A 12,123-nucleotide genomic window follows, 5' to 3' on the forward strand; every position below is an offset into this window, starting at 1 on the left:
AAAAAAAAAAAAAAAAAATAAAAAGCCAGAAAAGGAGGAACAAATGATCCAAAAAAGTAAAAGAGGCCAGGTGCAATGGCTCACGTTTGTAATCTCAACACTTTGGGAGGCTAAGGCGGGTGAATCACCTGAGGTCAGGTGTTCCAGAGTAGCCTGGGCAACATGGTGAAACCCTGTCTCTACTAAAAATATGAAAATTAGCTGGGTGTGGTGGCGGGCATCTGTAATCCCAGCTACTCAGGAGGCTGAGGCAGGAGAATTGCTTGAACCTGGGAGGTGGAGGTTGCAGTGAACCAAGATTATGCCACTGCACTTCAGCCTAGGTGACAAGAGTGAAACTCCATCTCAAAAACAAAAAAACAATGTAAAGGGCAGGAACAATGGAAAACAAACAATAAACCTGGTAGACCTAAATCCAATCATATCAATAATTACAAGGAACATTAATGGATTAAAATAAATATGAGACAGAGGTTGTTAGGATAAATTACAAAACAAGACCCAACTATATACTGTCTTACGAGATGCACTTAAAATATAAAGACATAGCTAAGTTGAAAGGAAGTGGAAGCAAAAAGATATGCCATGCAAAGAGTAAGCATAAAAAGACTGAAGTGGATATATTAGTATCTGGTAGAATAGATTTAAACACAAACATTTTCAAACATTTGGTGATGATAAAGAATAAAGTCAATCAAGAATATATAGCAATCATAAATGTATGTGTGCCTGCTAAAATAACTTAGAAAAATATGAATCAAAATTTGACGGAATTAAAGGGGAAATTTTTAAAACTCCCACCATCATAGTTGGAGGCATTAACACTTCTCTTTCAGCAGTTGATAAAACAACTAAATAAAAAAATCAAAAACATAAATTTGAACAATATTATGAACAACTTTGACCTAAAGAACACTATTTCTAACAACTTTCTTTTCAAGTGTACATTCTTTTCAAGTGTACATGATACATTCTCTAGCGTAGACCACATATGGGCTGTATTAGTTTATTGCTGCATAATAATATTAACACAAACTGGCCAGGCGCAGTGGCTCACGCCTGTAATCCCAGCACTTTGGGAGGCCGAGGCAGGCAGATCACAAGGTCAGGAGATCGAGACCATCCTAGCTAACACGGTGAAACCCGTCTCTACTAAAAATACAAAAAATTATCCGGGTGTGGTGGTGGGCGGCCCCTGTAGTCCCAGCAGCTACTCGGGAGGCTGAGGCAGGAGAATGGTATGAACCCGGAGGCGGAGGTTACAGTGAGGCAAGATGGCGCCGCTGCACTCCAGCTTGGGTAACAGAGTGAGACTCCGTCTCAAATAATAATAATAATAATAATAATACCACAAATTTGGTTGCTTAAAAGAACGTACATTTATTATCTCACAGTTTCTGTGGTTCAGAAGTTCCTGCATTGTTTAACTGGGTCCTCTGCTACAGGGTCTTGCAGAGCTGCTGTTGTATTTTTTGTTTTTCTGATTTTTTCTAATTTTTCTGTCTTGAAGTCTCTCACATGAGAGTGGCTGTAAACTCTAGCCCTGCCCTGATGAGACTCTAGAAATTTGGACATAGATGTTTACAATGTGCCTTTCATGGGTATTTCTTTATCCCGGCAAGTGCCCTCATGCCTAAATGTCTTACCTATGACCAGATGTCCCTCTCACAGCACACTTGCATATCCTGGCGGATGCTCTTAGAGTTCTTGTCTGTGTCCAGTTTATTCCTACCAAAATAGCAGATAGCCACTCTCTAGGAGAATCCTGAAAAAGAAGTTAGGGTCGAGTATATCAGTCAGGTGAGACACAGGAGGCAGCTCAACAAAACACACAAAATAACAGTGGTGTATTACTTAACAGATGCCAGAGAGAAGAGGGCAGCATGCCTCCGAGGGCCAACAGGAAGTGGGGAGCCATCCAGGACATGCACAGTCAACTAGTGGGTGGGGAACTGGAGAAAGAGTGCAAGGGACCTGTGGGCTGAGGCTTTTATTGGGATCCAGGGCATTTTCCAAGCAGGTTTCCCTCAGGGAGTTCTCGTTGGTGGGTTTAGAGCAAGCAGGCACAAATTTCATGGAGTCATGCTGTGTCTGAGAAATCTGTATTAGGTTTCTCTAGGGGAACAGAACTAATAGGATAGATGTGTATATGAAGGGGAATTTAGTAGGAGAATTGACTCACATGATCACAAAGTGAAGTCCCACTGTAGGCCATCTGCAAGCTGCGGAGCGAGGAAGCCAGTCCGAGTCCCAAAACCTCAAAAATAGGAAGCCAACAATGCAGCCTTCAGTCTGTGGCCGAAGGTATAAGAGGCCCCTAGCATGTCACTGGTGTAAGTCCAAGAGTCCAAAAGCTGAAGAACTTGGAGTCTGATGTTCGAGGGCAGGAAGCATCCAGCATGGGAAAAAGATGAAGGCCGGAAGACTCAGCAAGTCAAGTCCTTCCATGTCCTGCCTGCTTTATTCAAGCTGCCCTGGCAGCTGATTAGACGGTGCCCACTCAGATTGAGGGTGCGTCTGCCTGTCCCAGTCCACTGATTCAAATGTTAATCTCCTTTGGCAACACCCTCACAGACACACCCAGGAACAATACTTTGCATCCTTCAGTCTAATGAAGTTGACACTCAGTATTAACCATCACGGAGAGGTGGTTACTGTGGCATATTTCTGCAGTCCTTGTGGGTATGGGGTCAGTGGAGCAAGTCAAGTAGGTTGAATCTGGTTGCTTCTTAGGAAGGTGGTTACCAGGAGGCAGTTGTGTAAGGTACTTATCTACCACATTGAGGAGCTGAGAGGAGGTAGAGAACTGGAAACTGTGCTAAGGGTGACTAAGACCTGCTTCTGGTATGAAAATGTCCAACTTAACATTCAGTATGGATGCTGAGGCAACATAAAATTATAGGAATTCACTTCAGCTGTCATTAAGGTATTGGTAGGGCTGTGGTCTTAGCTGAGGCTTGCTTAGGGAAGGATTCACTTCCAAGCTAATGTGGTTGCTGGTGGCATTCAGTTCCTTGCAGGCTGCCAGTCTGAGCGTTTCCATTTCTTGCTAGCTGTCAGCTGGAGGCCGTCTCAGCTTCTTGCCATTCAGCAGCTCACAAGCTGGCAGTTTGCTTCTTCAAAGCTAGCAAGAGTCTCCTAGCAAGATGGGTTACAATCTTATGTAATGTAATCACATACTTTTTGTCACCTTTGCCACAATCTATTGGTTAGAATATATAGATCCGTCCCATGCTTAAGAGGAGAGGAACACAAAGAGCATGAATATTAGGAGGTGGGGATAATAGGAGCCACCCTAGTGTCTGTCTGCCATAATATTCTGGGCCTTAAAACAATAAACCACATTCTTTTGAAATGTGCATGGTACATTAACCAGCATAGACCATGTGTGGGTCCATAGGACAAGTTTCAGAAATTTTCAAAAGATTGAAATCATATAGAGGATGTTCTTTGAGAACAATGGAATTCAATTGGAAACCAATAATATTAAGATCTAGAAAAACGACAAATATTTGGAATTTAATTAGCATACTTCTAAATAATCTATATGTCAAAGATGAAAACATTTTGAACTGAATGAAAATGAAAATAAAGCAATATCACAATTGTGGAATGCAGCTGAAGTTATATGCAGAGGGAAGTTTATGTGTTTAAAATCCTTAGCTTAGAAAAGGAGCAAGATATAAATGAATGTTTTGAGTTCTGACCTTAATAAATTAGAAAAAAAAGAGCAAATTAATTCTAAAATAAGTAGAGAGAAGAAATAATAAAGACAAGGGCCAAAGTCAATGAAAGAGAAAATGGACAATGATAGAAAAAAAATTACTGTAATCAAAAGCTTGTTATTTGAAGAGATCAATTAAAGTTTTAAATCTATCTAGAATGATCAAGAGTTAGAGAGAAGGCACTAATTACTGGTAATGAGAATGAAAACTGGGGCATTGCTATAGATCCTGTGGAAATGAAAAAGATAAAAAGAAAATATTTTGTACAATTTCATATCAATAAAGAAGTACACACAACTTAGATGAACTAGATAATAGTCTTGAAAGACATGGATTACAGAACTAGCCACAGAACAAATACAAAACTTTAATAGATGTTTATTAGGGAAAGAAATTGAATTTGTTGTTAAAAGAAATTGAATTTGTTGTTAATTAAAGGAACTGAATTTGTCCTTCCTGCAAAGAAAACTCCAGGCCCACATGGTATCACTGCATACAGCTATCAGACATTTAAGGAATAAATAATACAAATTCTACACAAACGCATTAAGAAAATGGAGGGCATTTCCCAACTCATTTTATTAGACTAGTATTATCTTGATCCCCAAACAAGACACAGACATCACAAGAAAACTTAAAACCAATATCCCTCAACACAGATGCAAAAATGAAATTGAACATTATGTATCTATATGTCACCAGGTAGGATTTTTTCTAGGAATGCAAGGTTTGTTCAACATTAAAAAATTTATCAATGCAATTCATCGTATTCATACAGTAAAGTAGAAAAAACACATGGTCATTTTGCTTGGCATGGAATGTACCTTTGACAAAATCTAACACCAGTCATGATAAAATCTCTCAGCAAACTAACATAAAATACAAAGGTAGTTTAACATCTGAAAATTAACTGATGTAATACACTATATTAATAGAATAAAAGAAGACAGTCATCTTTTTTTTTCTTTTTTTAAAAATTATACTTTAAGTTCTAGGGTACATGTGCACAATGTGCAGGTTTGTTACATATATATACATGTGCCATGTTGGTGTGCTGCAACCATCAACTCATCATTTACATTAGGTATATCTGCTGATGCTATCCCTCCCCCCTCACTCTACCCCATGACAGGCCCCAGGGTGTGATGTTCCCCACCCTGTGTCCAAGTGTTCTCATTATTCAGTTCCCACCTATGAGTGAGAACATACGGTGTTTAGTTTTCTGTCCTTGTGATAGTTTGCTCAGAATGATGGTTTCCAGCTTCACCCATGTCCCTACAAAGGACATGAACTCATCCTTTTTTATGGCTGCATAGTATTCCATGGTGTATATGTGCCACATTTTCTTAATCCAGTCTATCATTGATAGACATTTGGGTTNCAATGTGCAGGTTTGTTACATATATATACATGTGCCATGTTGGTGTGCTGCAACCATCAACTCATCATTTACATTAGGTATATCTGCTGATGCTATCCCTCCCCCCTCACTCTACCCCATGACAGGCCCCAGGGTGTGATGTTCCCCACCCTGTGTCCAAGTGTTCTCATTATTCAGTTCCCACCTATGAGTGAGAACATACGGTGTTTAGTTTTCTGTCCTTGTGATAGTTTGCTCAGAATGATGGTTTCCAGCTTCACCCATGTCCCTACAAAGGACATGAACTCATCCTTTTTTATGGCTGCATAGTATTCCATGGTGTATATGTGCCACATTTTCTTAATCCAGTCTATCATTGATAGACATTTGGGTTGGTTCCAAGTCTTTGCTATTGTGAATAGTGCCGCAATAAACATACGTGTGCATGCGTCTTTATAGCAGCATGATTTATAATCCTTTGAGTATATACCCAGTAATGGGATGACTAGGTCAAATGGTATTTCTAGTTCTAGATCCTTGAGGAATCACCACACTGAGAAGACAGTCATCTTAATAAAAGCAGAAAACACAACTGACAAAGTTCAGCACCCATTCATAATAGAAACTCTCTGCAAACTAGGAATAGATGGAAATGTCCTAAACCTCATCAAGGGAATCTATGAAAAAACCCAGTAGCTAACCACCTACTTAATGGTGGCAGTTTGAAGGCTCTCTATCTCAGGAATAAGGCAGAGTTGTCTGCTTACATGTTCTATCCAACATTGTACTATATATTTTAACCGTGTAGTACAGCAAAGAAAAAAAATCATAACAGATCAAAAAGGAAGAAGTAAAACTGTCTTTATTTGCAGACAACATGGTTTGTAGGTAGAAAGCCCCAAGGAATCTACAGAAAAAGCTACTGGAAGAACTAATAAGTGAATTTAACACTGCCACAAAATGCAAAGTCAGTGTACCCAAAATCAGTTGTATTTCTGTATCCTATCATTGAGCAATTGGAAAATAAAATTTAAAAATGTGTTTATAATCGTGTAAATTTAAATATTTAGAAATAAATGTAGCAAAAGATTTGTGAGAAGTGTGCACTGAAAACTATAGAACAGTGCTGAGAGAAATCGAAGACCACATAAATCAATGGATACATATGCTGTTTTAATTAGAAGACTCAATAGTGGTAGGGTGGCATTTTTCTCCAAATTGATTAGATTTGGCACAATCCCAATAAAAATCTCAGCAAGTTTTTTCAGAGACATTGATAAGATGATTTCAATATTTATATGGAAAGTCAAGGCACACAGAATAGCCAAAACAATTCCAAGAAAGAACAAAATTGGAAGACTTACGTTACCTCATTTCAAGACCTGCTACACGGACAGAGTGGCAATGGCATGAGAATAGATATATTGTTCAATGGAATGGAGAGTGTAGAAATACAGGCACGTGTGTGTGTGTGTGAGAGCGAGAGAGAGAATATATACATATATATATGATCAGTTCCTGTTTAACCAAAAATGCTGAGGTAATTCAAGGGAAAGGGTAGTCTTTCAGTACACAGTACTAGAACAAGAGCCTTTTCAGAGGAATGGATCTCAAGGGAAGAGACAGAAACCAGACTGTAGGGTTTTGAAGCATAACAGGAATTAAGAAAATGAAGTAAAGGCAGTGGTATGCTATAGTGGTTAAAAGTATAGGCTGGGAGGCCGAGGCAGGCGGATCACGAGGTCAAGAAATCGAGACCATCCCAGCTAACATGGTGAAACCCTGTCTCTACTTAAAATACAAAACGTTAGCCAGGGGTGGTGGTAGGCGCCAGTAGTCCCAGGTACTCGGGAGGCTGAGGCAGGAGAATTGCTTGAACCCAGGAGAAGGAGGTTGCAGTGAGCCGAGATCGTGCCACTGCACTCCAGCCTGGCAACAGAGCAAGAGAGTGTAAGCCGGGCATGTTGGCTCATGCCTGTAATCCCAGCACTTTGTGAGGCTGAGGCGGGTGGACCACCTGAGGTCAAGAGTTTGAGACCAGCCTGGCCAACATGGCAAAACCGTGTCTCTACTAAAAATACAAAAATTAGCTGGGTGCAGTGGCGTGTACCTGTAATCCCAGCTACTTGAGAGGCTGTGGCGGGAGAATAGCTTGAACCCAGGAGGCAGAAGCTGCAGTGAGCCAAGATCACGCCATTGCACTCCAGCCTGGGTTACAGAGTGAGGCTTCATCTCAAACAAACAAACAAACAGAAAAGAGTATGGCCTCTGGAGCCAGGTGCTGGAGTTTCAATCCTGGCTGTCCACTTTCTAGCTGTGTGATCTGTATGAAATAAAGGAAGGAATAGTACCTACCTCACAGGTGGTTATAGAAATTCAAAGAATTAATATACGGGCTGGGCACTGTGGCTCACGTCTGTAATCCCAGCACTTTGGGAGGCCAAGGCAGGCGGGTCACCTGAGGTCAGGAGTTCGAGACCATCCTGGCCAACATGGTGAAACGCCGTCTCTACTAAAAATACAAAAATTAGCCGGGCGTGGTGTTGCGCGCCTGTAATCCCAGCTACTCGGGAGGCTGAGGCAGGAGAATGGCATGAACCCGGAAGGCAGGGGTTGCAGTGAGCCGAGATTGTACCACTGCACTCTAGCCTGGGCAACAGAGCAATACTCTGTCTCAAAAAAAAAAAAAAAAAAAGAAAAGAATTAATATACAAAACCTGCTTACAGCAGTGTCTGTCACAGAGTAATTGCTATCTAAGTGTTCTTGTTTTTATTATTAAAGATTATTCTCTGAAAAGGTTTGACTGGGAATGGAAGAAAAAGATGTATTTTGCTTTGCTGGAGAAGGAAGGGAAAGTCAAGGGGAGGAGGAATTTAAAAACATTTATATGCCTAGAGAAACCTAGATCCAAGAAAAAGCCAAAGGTCTAAAAGAGAGCAATGAGAACAGATGATGCAAGGCTCCAAAGTTCAGAGAACTGTTAGGGGGATGAGACTCAAAACAAGAGGACTCCTGACTCACTAGGTTAGGGGTAAGGATGGGTTCTGATAAATACCAATATGTTGGGAGTGTTCTGGTGCCTTTGATTTTGGCCAATTAAGAGGTAACATGCTATGAAGAAATGGAGTTGGGGGAAGGATAGTTTGGATTAGTTTGGAGGGGATTTGGTGGAGAATGGTGAGTACTTGGGATACCCAAGGAACATAGGAGAAATTTAACCACGGACAAGTAAAGTGTTCAAAGTTTTGTGGTTTGCAACCCTGTATATCACAAGAATTTCCTTCTCCATATCTCCTTGTAGAATTGGTTATATTAACATCTAGTTATTTTATTTTATTTTTTTTTGAGACAGAGTCTTGCTCTGTCGCCCAGGCTTGAGTGCAGTGTTGTGATCTTGGCTCACTGCAAGCTCCACCTCCCAGGTTCACGCCATTCTCCTGCCTCAGCCTCCTGAGTAGCTGGGACTACAGGTGTGTGCCACAACACCTGGCTAATTTTTTGTATTTTAATAGAGACGGGGTTTCACCGTGTTAGCCAGGATGGTCTTGATCTCCTGACCTCATGATCCGCCCGCTTCAGCCTCCCAAAGTGCTGGGATTCCAGGCATGAGCCACTGTGCCTGGCCACACCTAGTTATTTTTTTTTTTTTAAGTGAAAACAGTTTGCCTTTACTTTGTAAGAAGAGTTTACACCCATGAGATAACTTGAGACAACCTGAGGTCTTACAAAACCAGTCTTAGAATCATTGAATTAACCATCTTAACTGAAAAGAAGAAAGAATGTAATAAAATCAAACAAAATTTTAAAATCTAGAAGGTTATAATCATTAGGCCTGTGATTAAAAGGTTTTCTTTCTAATTCTTTGTGTCTTTCACTAACATGGTACTTCAGGTTTTAACGAGATGCAAAATTACTTTAATTGCTTACCTGCCTAAGAGTTCTGACTTTTAAATTCAGGAAATAATTGTAGATATAACTAACAAGGAAAACTGTGAATTTTATAGTCTGGGTGATCTGAGCTTGGGGTAAGCAATAATTAAAATTTTTCTTTCTTTTTTTTTTTAACAGTGATCCTTATGTGAGAGTGACATTATATGACCCAATGAATGGAGTTCTTACAAGTGTGCAAACAAAAACCATTAAAAGGTTAGACTTAGCAATATTCAAAAGTTTTAATGTACTTTGTTTTATTTTAGAAGACAAAACATTATTTAGTTATACTATGTTTATTATTTTCAGAGTTTGAATCCAAAGTGGAATGAAGAAATATTATTCAGAGTAAGTATGTATTTTATTTTACTAAAGTGGAAAAGTAAGTTTTTTTCTCAGGAGGTTAGAATGATAAATTCTCAATTATAATATTTGAAGATGTATCTCAGAATTTGCTTGAAATTGTGAAAATGTAAAAGAAATTGAAATTGAGGATGACATAGTCCTGGAACCATTTGTCTTATGAAAAACATAAATGTAAAATAATGGAGAGGTAAAAGACTAGAATTATCTCATTCTAGTGAAACTGATTTAGGGACTGTACAGTAGTCTTGTTCCAGTTGAGCAGATTCAGTGTTTTCTCATAAAGATGATGTAAATTATATTTATATCTCCCCAGTCATTTATTATTAAACAGGTTAGGGCCTATCAAGTGAATATATTTCTTTTTATCCACACATCATTCACATTGCTGCCTTTCCACCCCATCTGCCTCATTTACCATAGGAGCAAACTCCAATCAGCAGTTATTTCCAGTTCCTCAGTAGGAGCCTCAAACTGACAGTGTCTCTGTGTACCTATTTGATATGAGTCCTTACTGTTGCCAGAATCGAAATCCTACCAGAGCAGTGGTAGAGATGCATTTCAGGAATTTCCCCTCTCTGGTTTATTCCCACTTGTGTCATCCTTAAAATGTTCTTCCTTGACCCCATTTTCCCCTTTAGCTGTTGACTTGTTTCTCTGTTCACCTGAATAAGGAACGTTCATGGGAGAGTTGTCTACCCTCATCATTTCTGCTTCTCCAGGATGATCCTTGACCCACTGCACTCTCACTCACATCCCCGTCACTCAAATGAAACTGCTGTTATTCAGGTCCCCAGTGACTTCCCTGCTGCCAGGTTCATCTCATCTCATCTTACTCATGCTCTTCGCGGCATTTGACATGACAGATCATTCCTGAAGCACCAGCCTCTCTGGAGGCTTCTATGGTACCATACTTGATTTCAGTAAGGAAAACAGAAGCTGTTCTTCCATACTTCATGTGTAAAGATATTTTGTTTGTTTTGTTTTGTTCAATTTTAATAAAGTGAATTTGAAGGGAAGAAATTGCTGACACTAAGGGCAAGGAAGCTGTTGCTGAAGATCCAGCCAACGGCACCAATTAAGTTGCTTCTGTTTTTTCGGTTTGGAGTAAGATTTTCCCTACTGTATGTAGTATGACAGAAAAACAACATTTTAAATCGTTTAGGAAATTTTGGATTCTTGAAGAAATGATATTGAATCAATTGGATAGTCATACGAAGAAAATGAATTTCTGTTTTACTATTTACCAGAATAAATTCCAGGCTTGATAATGTCTGGTTTTGATTGCTTTTTTGGCACAAGTGTTGCTTAGGAGAGTGTTTTTAAATTCCCAAGTTGTTGAGTTATTTATTTATTTATAATTTTGTTTTATTTTACTTATTTTGTTACATTTTTCTTAGAAACATATGTATTTTCAATATATTTCAAAGTTTTCTTTCTACCTCTTATGTTTTTTCTGATATTATTGGCTTGCTCATGTTAAATAATGTTTAGTCATAACAATGGATATATATTTGTCTTGTTTCAATTTTAGTGGGAATGCGTCTAGCATGTCTCCGTTAAATATGGATAGCTTTTTATTATCATATTAAAGACGTATTCAGCTATTGCTATTTTTTCAAGAGTTAAAAGAAAAAACATATTGATACTTCCAATTTGAGCCGTGATACAGTAACAGGATGTCGGGCTTAACCTGATGTGTAAACAACCATAAAGCTGGGGGGAATAGGAGAAATGTGGGGATGTTGGTCAAAGTGTACTGACTTTTAGTAGTAAGCTAGATAAGTTCTGAGATCTAGCATGTAGCATGGTGACTACAGTTAATAATACTGTATGTACACTCGAAATGTACTAAGAGAATAGATTTTAAGTGGTCTCACTATACACACACACAGTGGTAAGTAACTGTGGTGACAGATGTGTTAATTTGATTATGGTAATCATTTCACAGAGTATACATATATCAAATCACACATATACTTTGAATATTTACAATCATTATTTGTCATTTATAACTCAAGAAAACTGGAAAAAAGAAATCTACTTAGATATAGTGAAATAGATGGTTAAAATTTAAAAGATGCAAAGGGATATACCATGCAAAAGTAATCAAAAGAAACTGAGGTAGCCATATCAATGTCAGACAAAGTAGACCTTAGAATAAGGACAATTACTGGGCATAAAAAGACTATTATATGATGATAAAAAGGGGAAATTCATGAAGAAGCCAGAAACAGTTCTAATTGCTTATGCACCTAATGACAAAGCTTTAAAATACCCAAAGCAATAAATGATAGAACTGAAAGGAGAAATGGGCAATTACCCTATGTGGAGAATTTAGCACTCTTCTTTTTCTCAGTAACTGGTAGAACAAGTAGAAAAAAAAAAATTTAGTAGTGATATGGAAGTCCTGAAGAACACTATCAAGTTGATTTTACCTAATTGACATCTATAGACTCCCTATTCCAACAGTAGCAGAATATGTAGTCTTTTCAAGTACACATAGAGTAGTTACTGAGTAATCTGGGCCAAAACCCAAACCCTAACAATTTTAAAAGAATAGAAATCATGCAAATTATGGTCTGTGACTAGAATGAAATGAAAGCAAGAATCAATAATAAAAAGGTATCTAGAAAATCCCCAAATATTTGGATGATAAACACTTGTAAGTAGCTCATGGGTCAAATAAAAATTCTCAATGGAAATTAGAAGATATTTTAAGAGAATGAAACTTTTGATGGGGT

General features: G+C 38.6%; 1 protein-coding gene across 1 annotated transcript in view; it reads left to right on the top strand.

Annotated features, from left to right (window-relative positions):
* Positions 1-12,123, top strand: part of LOC108535334 (E3 ubiquitin-protein ligase NEDD4-like) — a 74,749-nt gene that overhangs the window by 30,219 nt on the left and 32,407 nt on the right. Inside the window, exons 3-4 of the mRNA XM_017881320.1 lie at positions 9,155-9,231; positions 9,324-9,364. Of these exons, the coding sequence (XP_017736809.1) occupies positions 9,155-9,231; positions 9,324-9,364 (118 nt within the window). The remainder of the gene's footprint in view (positions 1-9,154; positions 9,232-9,323; positions 9,365-12,123) is intronic.

Source organism: Rhinopithecus bieti, unplaced genomic scaffold (genome assembly GCF_001698545.2).
Source record: "Rhinopithecus bieti isolate Rb0 unplaced genomic scaffold, ASM169854v2 scaffold_1106, whole genome shotgun sequence".
In the NCBI taxonomy this organism is placed as follows: domain Eukaryota; kingdom Metazoa; phylum Chordata; class Mammalia; order Primates; family Cercopithecidae; genus Rhinopithecus; species Rhinopithecus bieti.